The sequence below is a fragment of the Nannospalax galili genome, unplaced genomic scaffold (assembly GCF_000622305.1).
Source record: "Nannospalax galili isolate Female #2095 unplaced genomic scaffold, S.galili_v1.0 scaffold513, whole genome shotgun sequence".
Lineage (NCBI taxonomy): Eukaryota > Metazoa > Chordata > Mammalia > Rodentia > Spalacidae > Nannospalax > Nannospalax galili.
Genome location: NW_008334861.1, coordinates 3,880,034 through 3,900,240, shown reverse-complemented (window position 1 = coordinate 3,900,240; position 20,207 = coordinate 3,880,034). Strand labels below are relative to the sequence as shown.

The 20,207-nt window shown below is 47.3% G+C and overlaps 1 protein-coding gene across 7 annotated transcripts; it reads left to right on the top strand.

The window, feature by feature from the left end:
• Positions 1-401: 401 nt before the first annotated feature.
• Fam3a (family with sequence similarity 3 member A) lies at positions 402-9,729 on the top strand. 7 transcript variants are annotated; one of them, XM_029561855.1, is made up of 11 exons: positions 414-735; positions 890-962; positions 1,893-1,920; positions 2,393-2,506; positions 3,040-3,063; positions 6,522-6,756; positions 6,888-6,946; positions 7,345-7,395; positions 7,682-7,766; positions 7,850-7,976; positions 9,005-9,729. In XM_029561855.1, exons 3-11 carry the CDS (start codon positions 1,893-1,895, stop codon positions 9,098-9,100), a joined length of 819 nt encoding a protein of 272 aa, XP_029417715.1. In that variant the 5' UTR covers positions 414-735; positions 890-962; the 3' UTR covers positions 9,101-9,729. The 7 variants fall into 7 exon arrangements, 6 of the variants coding, with proteins under 6 accessions (XP_029417715.1, XP_029417718.1, XP_029417717.1 ...); XM_029561858.1 differs by having other exon boundaries at positions 415-962; positions 1,893-1,991; XM_029561857.1 differs by lacking the exon at positions 1,893-1,920 and having other exon boundaries at positions 416-735.
• Positions 9,730-20,207: the final 10,478 nt, after the last annotated feature.

Sequence of the window (20,207 nt, the reverse complement as noted above, 5' to 3'; positions counted from 1 at the left end):
TACAAACGCATCGTCTTTCTGGCCGTCAGAGCGCCAACTTCAAGGCACAAGTAGAGCTTCAGTTCACCAAATGTCAGGAATACAGGATTTCCCACCAAACAGGGCACGGGGTGTGGGGGGGCGCAGCGCTTGAGAGCCTGAGGCGGGAGAATAGCTCCAAATTCGAGGCCAGCCTAGGCTACACAGAGTTCCAGGTCAGCGTGAGTTAACAGATACTGTCTCCAAACAAAAGCAAAAGCAAAAACAAAGCGTCCAGAAGGGAGATCAACCGGGCAGGGGTGTAGCAGGCAATTTCTAGGTAGAGTCCAGGCGGCTCAGCTAGAGCAAGCAGCCAGGGTTTGGCCTTAGGTCCCTCCACCCAAACGCTGGAGCGGAAAAAAGGAGGCGGGTCTGGAGGTGGGGCCTACGTGGAGCCAAGGGCTCTGGGGCCCGCAGCGGAGCTACGCGGGCGGACTGTGGCCCCTCCCTGGGCCGCCATTGTGCTGCCTGCTGCGACTCCTAAGCCTCACCTTGCCCGGCTAGCAAGACCACATGGGAAATCTCTGATCAAGCCTGCGTCTCCCTACACCTGGCAACGCCCTTGCCCAGCAGGGTCTCGGTCATCAGAGTCGGGAGGATCTTGGACATCGCACAGGGGGTCCGGGGTCCCGGAGAACCACTTCTACGTTCCGGTGCTGGAGGCTTCAGTTAGCCCGACTGTGAGCTGTCACGGGTTGCCACGGCACTGCTGGCTAGGCAAGGCTTTTCCCAGCGCTCCGAGGAACCTGGCCTGGTCCCGTGTTTGGAGGAACAAGTCGTAGCACTGATCACGCCAGTCACCCAGCAGGCGCCCAGCACTGCCTTGTCCCTGGCCCCCACCCAAATCTACTCTCCTGCTTTGTTCCCCCAGAGCTCACGGTCCCCAAACAGTGTACCTGCCGGCGGTCCCAACCCAGCGGGAGAAGTGGACATGAGGTTGGCAGGTGGGTGGCTTCTACGGCGAACGTGAGAGAGGCCCAGGTGTCCCAATGTCTGTGTGTGGAGGGGCCTGGGTGGTCAATGGGTGTTTTTTTTAATGGAATATAGTCCAGTATTACCAACTCATAACAGACCAGCTGCCTTTGGAAAATGACTTCTGAGACAGAGGCTCCAGGGAGCCTAAGTGGTTGGGTGGAGATAGAGAGTCTTGCATGACCTTAGAAGAAAGCTGACAAGCATGTCTGTGGGGTTCGATATGATCCGACTGACAGCTCTGCTGTTGGCCAGACATCTAAGATGAAGATGCCTTCTGGCCTTAAAAATGCTTTGTGGAGGCAAGGATTGGGGTGAGGTGAGGAATGAAAATTGAGAACTGATAAGGTTGCAGCCTCCTGGACCTATCCAAGTGGAGCTGGGCAGTAAGGAACTGACTGGGAGGGAATGACATCAAGACAGTTCAGGAGTTTTGGAGAGAGTAATGGAAGGTGATGTAACCAAGGAGAAGAAGGAGGGCCTACAGAGTGTGATATCCTGGAACCCAGCAGTAAAGTGCTTACATCAGGACACAGCCCAACTGAGAGGTCACTGGACAGCAAACAGGCAGGCAGAGCTGTAACCCCAAGAAGGTGGTGGATAGTCTTGGTGACAGGCTGTTTGGTTGGAGTTCTAGGGTCAGGACAAGACTGGAAGCATTTGGGGAGAGAGTGGAGGTGAGATGATGGAAAACACAAGTGTAGGTGACTTTCTGTTATTTTTGTGGTGCTGTGGGTGGAACCCAGGATCTCATGCATGCTAGGGAAGTACTCTACCACAGAGCTACATCCCTGGCCAGAGACTACATGAGTTTTAGCAGAGTTTCATGGGGAATGGGAAGGTGAGGGGCAGAAGATGAGATGTGTCTTGCAGGATCTCTGTTTCATCTTTATTTTATTAAGATGGGACCTGTTGACAATACAAGAGAAGGTGAGATGGAAAGAAGGACCCTTAGCACAACAGATCCGAGAAGGGGGAGAACTTGATCAATCCTGCAGCAGGTAGAGGGACTGGTCTTCAAAAAGAGTACAGAGCCTCCATCAGAACAGGAGGAAAAAAGAGACAGATAAGTGGTCTGTAAATATACTGGCAGTTTCAGAGACAAGAAGTCGAGCCGGGTGCTAGGGAAGCCGCCCAGAGCATGAGTTCTGGAAGGCCCCTCCAAACCTGGGGAGAAGCAAATAGAGTGGTGTCAAGGTTTGCGCTCACTTTTTTCCCTCCATCAGGAAGGAGTTCAAGTCTTCCTCTTGGGTCTCTTGGTAGCAATGGGTCCCCACCTTCCAGTCCTCCCATCATTTGTTCCCAAATAGAAGGGGAGACCTAGTCATGGAGCAATGGGTTGTTGCAGAGTTCACTCACTGGATTCTGAGGTAACCTTGCCCTGTATCTGCCCTGCCTCCAGGCCCCCTGCGTATCGTGGTCCTAATCATCACTATGGGTCTCACCTGGATCCTAGTCACCATCCTCCTAGGTGGTCTTGGTGGTGGCTTTCCTCGAATCCAGCAGTTCTTCACTAGTGAGTGTGGGACCTCCCCTTGCCTCACTGTAGAGGTACCCAGGGTGGCTTCCTGGGCCTGATGCTGATGTCCAGTATGGGGTGTGGTGGTTGGTTTGTCCATCCCCTCCCTAGCACACTTCCTTTTGCTGCCTTCAACCTATCTCCTGGTGCAAATGCAGTCTTCTTCCTACCAACCGACAATTCCTAATTGCAATCCAGGACTGAGTAGAAGTCAGCACAGTAAGGAGTGGGAAGATCTTCCTAAATGTTGGTCCTCTCCCCTGAATGTTGATCCTCTCTCACTTTCTGCTGGGCTCTGAAACACACAGGGACTCTACATCCTGTCACTGGTGCCGAGTCACCTAAGTACTCTTACAATTCCACTTCACCTTTTTCTGGAGCAAGCAGTTTTACATCAAGTCATCATTTATACTTGATCAGGGAGCATGCTGAGGGTAATATGACAAGGCCCCAAGCCCCTGAGGCCAGATACCCTGCTGCAGGCTTCTGGAGGCCTCCTTACTAACAGAAACAACTTTCTGTACCCACAGGCCCAGAGAGCTCAGTGACTGCAGGTAAGCCTCCTGTCCCTTCCCTATCCCTTCTGGACCTACATCTTGTACTGCCTTTTGTGACATCCTGTCTGCTTCCAGCCCCCCAAGATTTGTGTTCTCCATCCATCCCTCACCCAACTAGCTATCAGAGCCTGCTGAGCTATGATCCTAGTGAATAAGTTACTATCAGTGAGGAGCAGGCATGGGTGAAACATTTTATTCCCAAAGGGAGAAGTTGGGAAGAAAAGGGGGGCTCATAGGTCCCAAGGAAGCCCTAAACCCAGCAAGGAAACTTCTAGGTTTCAAGGCTTGAGAAGAAGTCTCTGTGTCCAGCTACTCTTCTCTCTGGGCCTGGACCCTCTCTGGCTCTGCATCCTTGATTCTATGTTCAGAACCTCCCTCCCTCCCTACTTTCCTCCATCCCTTCCTTCCATCTCATTTCTGTCTCTGTCATTGGCTAACAGTATTTCTGCTGGTATAAACTCCTAACAAACTGCTGGCCTCTCAAGCAATTCATGAGAGCGAAAGGTATAAAACAAGAGGGTCCTCCACGGATATTGCCTGGATAATCCCATCTCAAGTCCAGACTTCTGAAAGGGTGGAGTGCACCTATAGTCGCAAACCCCATCTCCTTAGCAAGTACTTGGCTAGCTACCTTCTTTGTATTCTCTCTAAAGGATGTTCTTTCCTTCCTTCCTTCTTTCCTTCCTTCCTTCTTTATTTCTTTATGTGTTTAAATGTTTTGTCTGTATATATTTAAGTGCACCCATGCTTGCAATGCCCCCAGAGGCCAGAAGAAGGGAATAGAATGCCTGGAACTATGGGTGTCTGTCAGTTGCCATGTGCGTACTAAGAATTAAATTTGGGTCTTCTGCCAGAGCAGCTAGTACTCTTAACCACTGAGACATCTCTCTAGCCCCCTACAGAATGTGTTTTAAAAAATTTATCATACTGGAAATTGGACCCAGGGTCTCACACATGCTAGGAAAATACTCTACCACTGAGCTGTTTCCCTAGCCCTAGCCCAAAATGGTTCTGGATTGTTTTTATATGTATATTTTATTTTTTTATTTTAGGTGTGTGAGTATATTGCCTGCGTGTGTGTGAGTGCACCCGTGTCATGCAGTGCCGCAGAAGACAGAAGAGGGCATTGGATTCCCTTGGAACTGGAGTTAAGGACAGTTTGTAGCTGCCATGTGGATGCTGGGAATCGAACCCGGGTCCTCTGCAAGAGTAGTCAGTGCTCTTAACCACTGAGCCATCTCTCCAGCCCCGGTTCTGTATTGTTGTGTAGTTTGTTTTGGGGGTTTATTTTTATTTTTGTGTGTATGAGTATATTGCCTACATGTCTGTAAATGCATGCATGTTTGCTTTCTTAGGTTTGTTTGTTTTGAGAGACAGTCTCATTCTATGGCCCAGACTCACTATGTACTTTTTGATTGTTTTTTTTGGTCTGAGACAGGGTCTCCCTGTAGCCCCAGCTGGCCTGGAAAACGCTATATAGACCAGGCTGGCCTCAAACTCACAGAGATTTGCCTGCCTCTGCCTCCCGAGTGTTAGGATAAAGACATGCACTACCTGGGGGCTGGAGAGATGGCTCAGTGGTTAAGAAAACTGGTTCTTCTTGCAGAAGACCCAGGTTCGAATCCCAGCATCCACATAGCAGCTAACAACTGTCTGTAACTCCAGTTCCAGGGGATCTGATGGCCTCTTCTGCCCTCTGCGGGCATTGCACAGGTGCAGTTACCTACATGCAGGCAATACACGCATACACATAAAATAAAAATAATAAATATTAAAAAAAAGACATGCGCTACCACGCCCGGCTCATTATGTACTTTTTTTAAGCTCAGTGATTCTCCTGCTTTAGCCTACCAAGTGCTGGGATCACAGGCTTGAACTGCTTTCTCCTTTTTTGCAATACAATTAAGCTAAAATTTTCCTTATTCCTTTCTTTCTTTTGTGGCAGGGTCTCATGTATTCCAGGCTAGCACTAAATTTACTATGTAGCCAAGGATAACTTTGAATTCCTGATCCTCCTGCCTCCGTCTTCCAAGTGCTGGGATCACAGACATTCACATCACACCTGGCTAGTCCGAGATTTTTCTAGATCTTTATATTCTAGCTCTTCCATGCTTGATAGTTTGTTTTTCTTCTTCAACTGCTCTCATTTTACTATAAGCAGCAAGGAGAAACTAGGCGATACCTTTAATATTGTTCTTGAGAATCTCTGATAAATATCTGAGTTCAATCCTTATAAACTCTGGCTTCCACAAAACATTGTAATGATTGATACTTTATAACAAGAATAGCCTTTCCTCCTACTTCTAGTAAAATGTTCCTCACTTCCCTCTAAGGCCTCAGCAAATATACCTGTCATGTTCCCAGCAATGTTCTGCCCATGATGATATACATGTTGTTGACATGCCCCTTTCCCTGTTCCTCTCCTCTTCAGAGTTTTCACCAAAATTGTGTTTATTATCCATATTGCTAAATTCGATTTGACAGAGAGTTTTACTTTGTAGCCCAGGATATCCTTGAATGCAGTATCCTAGCTCAGTCCTCTGAGTGCTGGGATTACAGGTATATACTATCATGCTTGGTTTCAATCCATATTCCTACCAACAGTTTTTTAAGGCAATGTAGGCTATATTTCTACTATATACCTCAAAACTCTATAGCCTCTATTCATTACCCAATTCCAAATCCATTTCTACATTCTTAGGTATTTATTTATATAAGCAACCTAATTCCTGGTACCAAAATTTATATCAGTTTCCTGGAGCTACTATAAGAAAGTGTAATAGAGCAGGTGCCTTAAACAGAAATTTACTTTCCCACAGTTCTGGAAACCAGGAGTATAAATGAAGGTATCAGCAGGGTTGAGCTTCCCCAGAAAGTTCTAGGTGAGGGTCCTGCCATGCCTCTTCAGATTCTAGCATCCTTCTGTGTGCCTCCATTGTGGCTGTATCACCCTGCCTTCTGCCTACACTGGCCTCCAGAATCTCTTTCTGTGTGCATTTGTCTCTTCTCATAAGGACACTGGCCGTATTACGTTAAGGGCTCAACCTACTCTCATATAACCTCATCTTAACTGATCTGTCTGTAAAGTCTAATTTCCCAACAAGGTCACATTATGAGGGACTGGGAGTTTAGATTCTAGAACCTTCAAACCTTTAGAGGTTGTTCCTACCCTCACCCTGAGGAAATCAAGAGGCTAGCAGAACCCCATGCCCCCCTCACCTGCCTCAGTTCATCCACTTTGATCTGCCTGAGTACCTCATCCATGGGATTCCTACCCTGACTTTCTGGACCCCTTCTTTACTCTTGTTGTATAAGGGCTCCAGGCCAGCCCTTAGTCCCTCTTCCCTTCTCCCACCAGTAACAGAAAAGCCTTCTCCCTGGAATCCCTCCCCTCTTGCCAGCAGACCCCATGGAAGCATCCCCAGCTTTGACCCGATCCCTATGCCTTCCCCCAGTTCTAGGCTTTAGCTGGTCCTTTAGTCCTGTGGCCTGTCCTGACCCCTACCCTCAGATCTCAGGTGACCCTAGGGCCAGACCCATGGGTCACATCTCCTGTTCCTGCTCAGAACCACGGGCCAGGAAGTACAAGTGCGGCCTGCCCCAGCCATGTCCTGAGGAACACCTGGCCTTCCGCATAGTCAGCGGGGCTGCCAATGTCATCGGGCCCAAGATCTGCCTTGAGGACAAGATGTGAGCTTCTTGGGGTGCACATGGGCTGGGAAGTGGGAGGGAGGCTTGAGGCCAGGTCTGCAAGGGCTGAGGGCTGTGTGAAGAAGAGCAAAGCAGATGTGCCCACAAAAGATCTTCCGTCCTCCTGCTAGGCTCATGAGCAGCGTCAAGGACAATGTGGGCCGTGGGCTGAACATTGCCCTGGTGAATGGTGAGTCCTCCATGCTGCAGGAGCAGTGTTTGGACCACAGAGGCAGGAGCCGTGCTATGTCCTGCACCAACCACTCTGTACTCCCTGCACAGGTGCAGATGGCTTCTGGGTACTCCCAGGGAGGTTTGGGAAGGGTTCTGTGCCAGTCAAAAGCTCCACAAAGGAAGCTGCCTAGTGAACAAAAATGTGATAGCAATGGTGTGTGCTTAGGGCCTCAGAGGCCAGAAGCTCCATGGACTACAGCTGTGTGAATGAGAGGATGGCAGGGGATATTCGAAGCTTCCAGAGGGACTGGCACCCACCATGACCTAAATCTAGCCTTGGGGCTGAGGTAGTGATGGGGGCGGCGGGGCCCAGCCAGCTTGCCCAGCAGGTCTTTCTCCCTCCTCTTGTCACAGGAGTCAGTGGTGAGCTCCTAGAGGCCAGGGCCTTCGACATGTGGGCTGGAGGTGAGTGGCATCTTTCCCCCTGAAGCCTTGTCCTCTGGGTCCTTGCATTCAGCTGTTCAAGTATTGCCCTGTGTTCACAACAGGTTTTAGGGGGGAGATCTCTGTGTGGGTCTGTGTTTTGTGACAGGATGTCCCCAGCTTCTTTACTAGTTTGTACACATACTGCTGAGACATGGCCCTAGCCTAGTCCGTACTTTGTTTTCCTTATTTGAAGCACAGTAGTTGGTGGGGAAGGGATAACCAGTGGGACCTGAAGCTCTGTGTTCCATGGGCCCATCCTCACCAGATGTCAACGATCTGTTGAAGTTCATCCGGCCACTGCATGAAGGCACCCTGGTGTTTGTAGCATCCTATGACGATCCAGCTACCAAGTAAGTGACTATTAAGGCCAGCTTCAACATTGTCCCTGTACAATAAAAGCCCATAGTTCACATTTCTTCCTACTGTGTGGCAGGATGAATGAGGAGACCAGGAAGCTTTTTACTGAGCTGGGCAGCAGGAATGCCAAGGAGCTAGCCTTCCGGGACAGCTGGGTGTTTGTGGGAGCCAAGGGTGTGCAGAACAAGAGCCCCTTTGAACAGGTACAACAGAGAACCTGGGACCTCTGCCTCCTATCCCTGGAAGCCTAGCCACCCCTTCTGTTCATATCAAATCCTGCTTTGAATTCTGTCCAGCAGGACCCTGAGCCAACAAATGGCACCCCTATCTCCCACCTGTGCCCTGGGTGGCCCTGACCCCTTGCTGTCTCCACGGGGAGGGGAGGTAACTAATCTTTCCCATCCTGTATGTATTTCACCCTAAAGGGTCTTTAAATGGCAAAGTGCACATTGGCCAGGCTTATAAATAAGAAACCTTCCCAAACATCCTCAGAATGCTCAGTCAACATATGTAGCTCAGTTGCGATGGAATGTTTGTCTAGTATGAATAAGGCCCTGAGTTCAATCCTTAGCATTACATAAAATTGAGCATGGGTACAGACCTGTAATCCAACACTGGGGAGGTAGAGGCAGGAGGATCAGAAGTTCAAGGTCATCCTTACCTACATAGGAAGTTTGAGGCCATCCTGGGCTACATGAAATACTGTCTCCAAAAAATGCTAAGTTCCATCCTGACCCTGTTATAACTCAGTGTAACGATCCACACTTCACACCCATTTCCCACCTTCCCTGAATACCCTTTTAGGCTATACCTGTCAGACCTTGTGCTAGGGGCTGCTGGAAAGAGGAGAGCCCCCAGTATCATCCTCAGCTTTGGTGGCTCCCAGCAAAAAGAACCTCCAAATCCTGTGCTCCACAAACACATGCAAGCACATTTCTCCATGGTTGTGGCTGAGAGAAACAACTCAAGCTCATGTTTTCTAAGACCTTCTGCTGACCATTGCTGCAGCTCCCTGCCTCCTGCAGCCAGGACCACATGGTCTCCCTTCTGCCCACAGTGCCCACATCAAGCCCACAGTCCATCCCCAGTTTACCTATGAGGGAATAGGCCAGTGCAGCCATCCCCAATTTTCCCAGGCAGGGGTGGAGAAAAGGGCAACAGCCTGGAGCGTACCCAGATGGTTGGCCCCTGAAGGCCAGGCCATGATTTCTGCTCCCTCTGCTCCCTACAGCATATGAAGAACAGTAAGCACACCAACAAGTACGAGGGTTGGCCCGAGGCCCTGGAGATGGAAGGTTGTATCCCGCGCAGAAGTGTGGCCGGCTAGCACAGCAGAGCTCTGGGACCAGACCAAGGGAGGCAACGCGACGCTAGTGCAGGGGCAGAGGCCTTGCCTTGTGCTCAGGCATGAGGCTCCCCAGCCCCAACACATCAGGGTTCCAAGGCGATAACCAGATGGCCTCAAGGTGATGGGGGGCTGCAGGGCTGGCCCATCATACTTTGTCATAGAGCCCAGGTATCTATGTCCTTGTTTTTCCAAAGCTGATCCCACAGTCAGTTCCCACCCAACCCTTTCCTCTGCCCCTCATTGTGTCATCTACTTCCTGAGTGCCCCCAGAGGCAAGGGTCTTCAGTGCTTGCCCCTCTCACTGCAGCAGCCAGGGAGCAGGTTGGGACATCTTCCAGAGCCTCTCCCTTCCAGAGGCACTTACTGCCCTACCATCCAACTGTTTTCAACGTGATCCTTTCAGTAAGCCAAATTAGGTGGCCACTTCTGTTCAGCTGGCTGGAACAGGCTGGCCTTTCGTGGCCAGGTAACTGGAGCTTGATCAAAGTCTGCAACAAAGTGTATGACAATATGCAGATTGTCAGAGGACCCACCTTCTAGAAGACCTGTTTGCTAATAAATTGATCACCTGCAGTGGAATAAAGTGCACTCAGATGCTGTCTACAGTGGAGAGTAAGAGGCGGTGTTGTCCTATGTGTGTATAGGGGGCAGAGCCCCAGAGGCTCAACCAACCTGCTGCTTCTAGAGCTTAAGCAAGCAGCCTTTGTCAGCAGGCCCTACTGCAGCTCAGATGTGACTCGGGTACTAGGCAGAGTGGCTTGTCAGCTGTTATACATGGACTTGATCAGAGAGATGGCTGTGCACTCTGGAGCCCAAGGAAACTCACCAACTCCCTCTATCCCAGTGTGAGCCTTGGGGGAGATGGCTAGGAATTAAAACCAGTGCAGGTGCTGAAATATCAAATCCAGGAGTGCCAAAGCAGTCTTGTTCAGAGGAGTGAATGGGGTTTAGACCTCCTAGAAGATCAAGACATCATAGTAATTTGAGGGGTCCATAAGGCATCCTGGAGGTGGTCATGCCATGGTTAATAAACTTAGAAGTCCTGTTGTAACCTACTTTCCAAGTCATCGCCCCCTTGGTATTAAGAACTGTGAGTCCCAGAGAAAATACTGAGTGCAAACCAGGACTTAAGAAATGAAAGTAGAGGGCCAATGACATGGCTCAACAGATAGGGGCACTTGCTTACAACCAAACCTTATGATCTGAGTTCAATCCCCCAGTTCCATGTGGTGGAAGGAGAGACCTGACTACCCCAAGTTGTCCTCTGACCTCCACATGTGCACCATAGCACAAACACACTAAATAAATTTAAAAATACAGGTAAAATTTTTTAAAAGAAGCTGGGTATGATGGTGCACACCTTTAATCCCAGCACTCGGGAGGCAGAGGCAGGTGGATCTCTGAGTTCGAAGCCACCCTGGTCTACATAGTGAGTTCCAGGCCAGCTGGGGCTACAGGGAGACTGACTCAAAAAGACAAAAAAAGTAATTTTTTTAAGGAAATGAAAGTAGGGCTGAGTGTGGTAGTTCCCAACACATGGGAAGGTGAGTGAGGAAGGAGGATCAGAAACTCAAATTAGGGACTAGAAAGATCGCTAGGCAGGTAGAGCACTGGCTGCTCTTGCAGAGGACCCAGGTTCAATTCCCAGCACTCACGTGGTGGCTACCAACCATCCTTAACTCCAGTTCCAGGGGAATCCGAAGCCCTCTTCTGACCTCTGCAGCATTGCATGACACGGGTACACTCACATACATGCAGGCAATACACTCACACACATAAAATAAAAATAATAAATAAAAATTAAAAAAAAGAAATTCAAGTCAAACCTGGCTACTTAGAAAGCTACAGTCCAGCTTGGCCTACATGGAATGCTGCCTCAGTGGTTAAGAGTGATGCCCTCTCCTGGCCTTAATGGGACTCATCCATGTGCACATAACCATATCCACACCTGCACAATTAACTATAAAAATAATTTTTTAGGCTGGGCGTGGTGGCGCACACCTTTAATCCCAGCACTTGGGAGGCAGAGGCAGGTGGATCTTTGTGAGTTTGAGGCCAGCCTGGTCTACATAGTTCCAGGACAGCTGGGGCTACAAGGAGACCCTTTCTCAAAAAGACAAAAAGAAAATTTTTAATGATCTACTTAAAAAAAAACCAAGAGGGGACTGGCAAGATGGCTCAGTGGATGAAGGTGCTTACTGTCAAGCCTAATGACCTGAGTTCAATTCCTAGAACTCATGGTAGGAGAGAATTGATCCCTGCAAGTTATCCTCAGTCCTACACAGCATGCACCCACCCACACACACACCTAAATAAATACATGTGGAAGGAAGGGAGGGAGGGAGGGAAGGGGAAAGAGAAAGAAAAAAGGGGGGAGAAGGAGGGTAAGTGTTTCAGTGGCAGGTAGATGCTGATTTAGAGGCATGGGGTGCTCAGAAGACAGGCATGCTAGGAAAGAAAGGGTTATGGATCCAGGGATGCAAGGATCAAGCCAGGAAAGCTGGGAGGGCTCAGCTATCAGCCCTGTACTCAGCCTATACTAAATTCTATGGGTAAGCATTCATAGGGGTACATGTGTGTGCACATGCATGTGGAGACCAGAAGTCCACCTTGAGTGTCCTTCCTCAGGTGCCCACCACCTTGGGAGGTTTTTTGGTTTTGTTTTCATGTGTCTAAGTATATTGCCTGTGTTTACTAAGTGCACCTGTGTCATGCAATGCCCTCAGAGGCCATAAGATGGCATTGGATCCCTTGGAACTGGAGTTACAAATGGTTGTTAGTCACTATGTGGGTGCTGGGAATTGAACCCAGGTCCTCTGCAAAAGCAAGCAGTGCTCTTAACTGTTGAGCCATCTCTGTAGCCCCTTCACCTTGGAGTTTCTTGCTTCTTTTTGAGATAGGGTCTCACTGTGTAGCTCTGGCTGGCCTCCAAATGACAGATCTACCTACCTCTGCCTCCCGAGTCCTGGGATTAAAGATGTGCACTGCCCCAGTTTTTGTTCTTTTTAGATTATCTTTTCCTGGCCTAACCTAAAACTCAAGATTAGGCTGGGCTGGCTAGAGGGTGAGTCCCAGGTATTCAGCCATTTTTTGCCTCCCAAGCACTGGTTTTACAAGCACATGCCACCATGCCTGGATTTTTTTTCTTAATGTGGGTTCTGGGGATCAAACTGAGGACCTCATATTTGTACAGTACCTTATGGACTGAACTTCCTCCAGCCCCTGTACCAAACTCTTTATAGTGTATTCCTGGTGGCTGGAATGTAGCTCAATGGTAGAGCATTTGCCTAGTATGCTGTCTTCAGCATGGCAAAATAAAATTACCATAGTCCCTTTTTCAGAAGATTTTCTTTCTTTGCAGCTATTTTAGTTTCACAACAAAACTGAGTAAAAAATACAGAAGTTCCTTTTTTGTTAGAATTGATCAGGTTTACTTTGGGTATTGTACATTCTTTAAGTTTTTCTTTTAATTTTTTTTTTGCATTTATTTTTCTATGTATGAAAGTGGACCCATGCAGAAGTTAGAGGGCAACTTTCAGGAACTGATTCTGTCATTCCATCACGTGGGTCCTGGAGATCAAACTCAGGTTGCCAGCTTGGCAGCAAGCACCTTTACCCAGTGAGTCATCTCAGAGGCCCATCTTTGAGTTTTGACAAAATTATGTAATGCTATGTAGCCGTAGTTAATAGTATCAGTATCATTTCCTGAATCTTTTACTTTGGGAAATTTCAAAAATCTCCAAGAGTAGAGGAAATGATATAATTAATTCTAAGAAACCATCACCTCCGTTGTAAGAAAACATAAAGGGTGAATTTAGGAGAGTTACAATGGCACCTGAAGCTTAGGAGCTTGAGTGGATTCTCCTGGTTAGCAGCTGATTCCCAGGTGAAGTGGAGCTTCCCTGGATGTGCTCACTGTGATGCTGGGAGAGAGAGTCCCTCCTGTGCCTTTCAGACAACTGTAGGATTGTCTGGTCTTTGTCCTTGTGTGTGTGTATGTTCATGCATGTGCACATGTGTGTGTGCATGTGGAGGCCAGAGGACAGCTTCAGATGGTACTTAGGTACTGTCTACCTTATTTTGTGTATGTGGAAGAGAATGCATGTTTGTGGAGGTCAGAGGTTCACTTGGGTGTCTTCCTTGTTCACTCTCAATCTTTTATAGGAATGCTTTATATATAAACATATGCTATATATTTATATTACAAGAATGCTTTATATATAGTCTATTTACTTTGTGTCTATATGTGTATGTATATGGAGGCCAGAGGACAACTTTTGAGAGTAGGCTCTCTCCTTCCACCATGTGAGTCCCAAGAATCAAACTCAGGTTGTCAAGGTTGGTGGCAGGCACCCTTACCCACTGAGCCATCTCACCAGCCCCCACCTTGGTTTTTTAAAATAAAATTTTATTATTTTTTTATTGTATGTGCATGAGTGTTTTGCCTGTATGCATATAAGTGCACCTGTGTAGTGCAATGCCCATGGAGGTAGGAAGAGGGTGTCAGAGCCCCTGGAACTGGAGTTACAGATGGTTAGCTGCCATGTGGGTGCCAGGAATCAAATCCAGGTCCTCTGCAAAAGCAGCCAGTTGTGGTCTTAACTGCTGAGTCATCGCTCCAGGCCCCCCACCCCCAACCTTGTTCTTTGAAACAAGGTCTCTCCCTGGTCTGGAGCTCACTAAGTAGGCTAGGCTGGCTGATCAGTGAGTCCCAGGGATACTCCTGTCTCTGCCTCCCCAGTACTGGGATTACAAGCATGCACCACAAGGCCCAGCTTTTACATGGGTGCTGGAGATTGAATTCAGGTCCTCATGTTTGCATGGCAAGCGCTTTACCATCTGAACTAGCTTCCCAGCCCCAATCTTTGTTCATTTGTTTGACAAATATTTAACAAGTGACTGTGTTGAACAGCCAGTGCTGTGTACTGAGAGAGGAGCCACAGCAGTGATTCCTCTCTTCAGGGAACTGTGCTCTGCTGGGGTCCACCAGAATCACAGAGACAGAAACAGGCCAGATTCATGTCCCACTTGGCCCAACACCGGCTAGGAAGCTGATAGTGTGTGTCTTTCTTACAGATTTAGGCTGTCAGCCACTCTAGCAGTCAGGACATCTTTAATTGTAAGTCCTAGTGTACAAACTGGCACAAGGAAAATAAAGAAGGGTGCTATTTATTGTTCCGTTAATGAACCCTCAAGCCCTAGAGTGATTCTTGCTCCAGTGATATCTTCTGGATGTGGGTTCTCTTCATCCCTGGCTCTGCTTTTCTGTTTTTCACTGCATTTTCCAACATGCAATGTTCCCACATAGTGCTGGGTGACAATAGCTGTTCCAATTTATCAACCCCAGCAGAAAAAAGCTCCCACCTTCCCAAAAGTTTTCAGTACAACTTTGAAGAATAGTTCTCCTTGGTTCAGATTGGATTCTGGATTTATCCTGACACCAGCCTCACTGGCATGTGCCCACACCAGGGGCCAGTGTTAGGGTCACCCACATGCAAACCATATGTTCCCAGAGTGTTGGTGGGGTAGTTACCGCAGGGAAAATAAGGTATAACTCGATGCTGGTTGGCAGAAGCAACTATTGTCGCTACATTGTCCTACATGTGCACCTTGCACATGCACATACCTGTGTACATGCCTTCCCCACCTTCCTGCCTGCCTGCCTGCCTGCCTGCCTGGAGAGTAGGGGTAGACTGCATCTCATGGTTGCTGCTGTAGTCATGCATCTTGATAGTGACAGGTCTCCTATCTGAAATTCCTTGATGTCGCCCCAGCCTCAGCTCTTAGTATCACTTGTTCTATCTGTTCTCTCAGTCCAGATGACTTCTCTTTTGGAACTAGATATCTTTACCTGGTCTAAAGAGTCCCTCCTTATTTTCTACTAGGGTAAATTATTAATCCCCATAACCAACTTCAAACATTTTCTTGCCTCCCTCCCCCTTTCCCTGCAAACAAAGTTGCCAAGTTCTTCATGTCACCCGCCCCAGCAGCCCCTTCCGGAGTTTCACGGAAGGCTAAAGTGACCGAAGACAATAAGAGGCAGTCTTCTGACTGCATTTGCTCCATGATCCCAGTACACAGCAGGAACTGGTGTCTCTCAAGTGACCAGGCCCAGGTGAGTTCCACTGAGCAGCATTAGGCAAGTCCAAGAGCACAGGTAACTGGAATTCGACAATCCCTGTTTTCTCCAAGGACGCATCTCTTAGATTTTCCTTTCCTGGTTCTATCATCTAACTGGTTTCTTCCTTTAACCAATTGTACCCCATTTTCAGACAGCCTCTACCCTCACTGCCCTTGCCAGCCTGGGTCTTCAACCCCAGCATTTGACAAGTCCAGCCGTCTTCCATTCCCAGCTCCAAATACTGCCTTTTTCCAGCAGTATTCTTCAACCCTATTTGAGATGACAGGTACACACACAGTAGCATACTTACTGGTCCTCTGAGGAAAAACAGCCTGGCATTAGGGCTGCAAATGTTCTGTTCTGTTTTGTTTAGTGGGGGTAGGGGGTGCAAGAACCTGTGTATGCAGGACGTCAGGGGTCTTCCTCTATTGCTCTCTGCCTTATTCCTTTTAGACAAGGTCTCTTACTGAGCCTGAAGCTCGTTGTTTTACCTAGGCTGCCTGGCCAGCAAGCTCCGGCATCCAACTCTCCACCTGCCCAACCCTAGGATTATAGGCACATGCCACCATGCCTGGCTTTTTACATTGGTATGGGATTCAAACTCGGGCTATCATGCTTATACAGAAAATGCTCTTACTCACTGAGCCATCGTCCTAGACCCTGACTTTTGTTTTGTTTTGAAATGAGGTCTTAATGCATAACCCAGGCTGACCTCAAACTTGGTGATCCTCCTGCTTCAGCCCCAACCCCTGTGCAGGAATTGCAGGCGTGAGCACCCACACCTAGCTGAAAATATTCTTAATCATCGACACATCAAACCCACCCACACCTAGCTGAAAATATTCTTAATCATCGACACATCAAACCCCTTAGAGCATGTAAACCACACACACACACACACACACACACACACACACACACACACACACATACATGCCACAGCTGGTCTGGAACTTGCTATGGAGACCCACCTGCCTCTGCCTCCTAAGTGCTGGGATTAAAGGCAAGCACCATCGCATCCAATTGTATACATGCTTTTATATCATATGTATGTACTAATTTTAATTTTAAACAACACGATAAGGGGATAAGAGATGGTTCAGTGGTTCAATGCTCTTGCTCACTGAGCCATCCTCCTAGCCTGATTTTTGTCTTGTTTTGAGATGACATCTTAATGTATAACCCAGGCTGACCTCAAACTTAGTGGTTAAGAGGATTAAGAAGTGCTTATTTCCGGGACTGGAGAGATGGCTCAGAGGTTAAGAACACTGTTCTTGCAAAAATCCCGGGTTCGAATCCCAGCACCCACATGGCAGCTAACAACTGTCCGTAACTCCAGTTCCAGGGGATCCAATGGCCTCTTCTGTCCTCCTCAGGCACTGCACAAAACAAGTGCACTTACCTACATGCAGGCAATACACACATACACATAAAATAAAAATAATAAATTAAAAAAAAGAAGTGCTTATTGCACTGGGCGTGGTGACACATGCCTTTGATCCCAGCACTCAGGAGGCACAGGCAGGCAAATCTCATGTTCAAGGCCAGCCTGGAAAATAATAGTGAGTTCCAGGACAGTTGGGGCTACAGGGAGACCCTGTCTCAAAAAGACCAAAAAATAAAAAAAAATAAAAATAAGGAAATATCTTAAAAGAGAATGTTTTTAAATTGTTTTAAAATAAATTTCAGGGCTGTGGATGTAGCTCAGTTAGTAGAGTGATGGACTAGCATGCACAAGCCCTAGATTTGATCCTCAGAAACACATAAACTGGAATTGGTGATACAAGCAGGAGGATCAGAAGTTCAAGGTCTTCTTCTCAGCTACATTGGAAGCTTGAGGCCAGCTCTGAAATTCTGTCTCAAAAATAGATAAATGTATTTTTAAAATGAAAATTTCAGGCTGGACATGGTGGCACATGCCTTTAATACCAGCACTTGGAAGACAAAGGCAGGCGGATCTCTGTGAAATCAAGGCCAGCCTGGTCTACATAGTGAGTTCCAGGCCAGCTGTGGCTACAGGGAGATCCTGTCTCAAAAAGACCAAAAATTTTTTTTAATTAAATAAAATTTCAGCTGAATAACATCTTGAATCTCAGCACTCAGGAGGTAGAGGCAAGTGTATCTCTGTGAGCCTGATCTACATACTGAGTTTCAGCCTAGCTGGGGCTACAGGGAGACCCTGTCTCAAAAAAAAAAAAAAACCAATAAATAAATGAATGAATTTAATTTAATTTAAAATTGGGCCTGGTGGTGTACACCTTTAATCCTAGCACTTGGGAGGCACAGAAAGGCAGATTTCTTGAGTTCCAGGCCAGCTTGGTCTACCTAGGAAGTTCTGGGCCAGCCAGGGCTACATAGAAAGACCCTGTCTCAAAAAACAAACAAAAATAAAAATTTCAATGTAAATTATTAAAATTATGGTTACTTGAAAACTGAAAAATAGAAATGCTATGAGTTTGGGTTTATTCTTCCCCCTACATCTCCAAACATCCAACTATGTCTTTTATACTTTTTGGAGGTAATTACCTCCAAGTTTGTGAGTAACTGGCCTCTCCATTGAACCAGCACAAGAGATTCGTTTCATTATTTAGTTGTTTCTATGGGGCTCCAATCCAGGTCCTAATACAAGGTTGGCAGTACTCTAATACTACTACTGAAGTATACCAGAAGCCCCAAGATCTACTTTTGTATTTTCTTGGTTTTATTATATATCTTTGGCAATTTCATGTGAGTGAAACATAATTTGGATCATATCCATCCCCTCCCCCCAACATTTTTTTCTAAATTATTTTAATTATAGCACTAATATATAGTGCATATATACACAAATCAGGCCCAAACATGCCCAAATAAAGTATGAGAATCTTCAGAGGTTAAATATACAACTTCAAAACCAAGAGCTTACCAGTAAAACTTACTGACTGGTTCAGCACTAGAGAGATGGCTCAGCAGTTAAGAGCACTGGCTGTTCTTGCAGAACACCCAGGTTAGAATCCCAGCACCCACATGGCGCCTGGCAACCATCCGTAACTCCAGTTCTAGGGCATCTGACAACCTCTTGTGGCCTCTGTGAGCACTGCACAGCACGGGTGCACTTAACAAACATGCAGGCATAATATTCATACACATAAAATAAAAAATTCATCAGTTCAATCATTGTACTTTGGTGGTATCTTTACTCTGGTCTGTCATTGGTTCCCCATCTGGGATGAGTGAATGTTTGGTCACATGTCCCTGGGAATAGTGTCACACAACAGTCTAATAACCTCCCAAGTAGACCAGGCTGACCTTGAACTCACAGAGATCCACCTACCTCTGCCTGCCTGCCAAGTACTAGGATTAAAGGCATGTATCACCACACAGGGCAAAGCAATTAAAATTTTTTTTTTTTTGGTCTTTTTGAGACAGGGTCTTCCTGTAGCTGGCCTGGAACTCACTATGTAGGCCAGGCTGGCCTCAAACTCACAAAGATCCACAAGCCTCTGCCTCCCAAGTGCTGGGATTAAAGGCGTGTGCCATCACGTCCGGCAAAACATTTATGCATTTGTTGGTTTTTGAAGACAGGATCTCACATAGCCCAGGCTGGCATTGAACTCTTTTTTTTTAACTTATTATTTTTATTTTATGTGTATGCGAGTATTGCCTGCACATAGGCAAGTGCACCCATGTCCTGCAATGCCCAAGGACAGAGGAGGCTATTGGATCCCCTGGGACTGGAGTTACTGACAGTTGTTAGCTGCCATGTGGGTGCTGGGATTCGAACCCGGGTCTTCTGCAAGAACAACTAGTGTTCCTAACCACTGAGCCATCTCCTCCAGCCTGAAAAACAGTTTTATGAAGATATTTTTATACAATAAAATTCACCCATTTCAAGTATACAGTTCTGGGCTGGAGACATAGCTCTGTGGTAAGAGCATTTGCTTAGCATGTATGAGGCTCTAGATTCCACCTCTGGTTCTGAAAAAATAAATTAAAAATGTAAGGTATACAATCTGATGTCAGTTTGAGGTAAAAATTTTTTGTAGCTCAGGCTGGCCTTAAGCTTGCTATATACCTGAGGATGATCTTGAATCCTGGTTCTCTGCAAGAACAGTAAGCACTTTTTTTTTTTCGTTTTTTTGAGACAGGGTCTCCTTGTAGCCTTTGCTGACCTGGAACTCACTATGTAGACCAGGCTGGCCTTGAACTCACAGAGATTTGCCTGCCTCTGCCTCCCGAGTGGTGGGATTGTTTCCTACAAGTCTGGCCACCACCCCTGCCTTTCTTTGAAAGATAGGCTGTACTTACGTATCTGACCTGACCCTCCAGCCTAAGCCTCCGACGTGCTGTCCTAATAAGCATGTATCACATCTGGAAAAAGGTTCTTTGCTAGCAGTACACACTGATTCCAGTTGTTCCAGGAAGTTTGAGAGTAAACATTTTTTTTCTATTATGCGTGTATGTATTTTGTGTGAATGTACGGGGGGGGGGTCGGTGTCAGAGGACAATTTTCAGGCGTCTCTTCTTCCACTGTGGGTTCCGGGATTTGAACATAGGTTGATAGGCTTGCGCCGCAAGTGTTTTTACCTGCTGGGCCATCTCTCAGGTCCCCCCGCCCCTTTTTTTTCCTGTTAAAGAAAAAGTTTAAGTATTCGCAAAGTGAGAAGCAGGCACGGCAGTCGCAGAACCATCTCCATACAAATTACTTTTAACTCAGTTACTGTTTCCTGTCTTCTAACATGCTTTCTGCACGCTGTCAGGACCCATTTTCCCGTCTTCTGTTTGCAACTCTTTGCAGAATACGCTCCGGACCTTGCTGCTGACCGACTGACTACACCAGGCGGTCACCATAGAGGGGCGTCTTCTTTGCACCCGGCACCAACACTCTGTGACTCAGGAAATAACCCGCCCCACGTGCTTGCGTCAGCGCGTCGTTCCCAGTAACGTCACATCCGGTGGGAACAACCCCCCCTCGTCCGCCTGAGG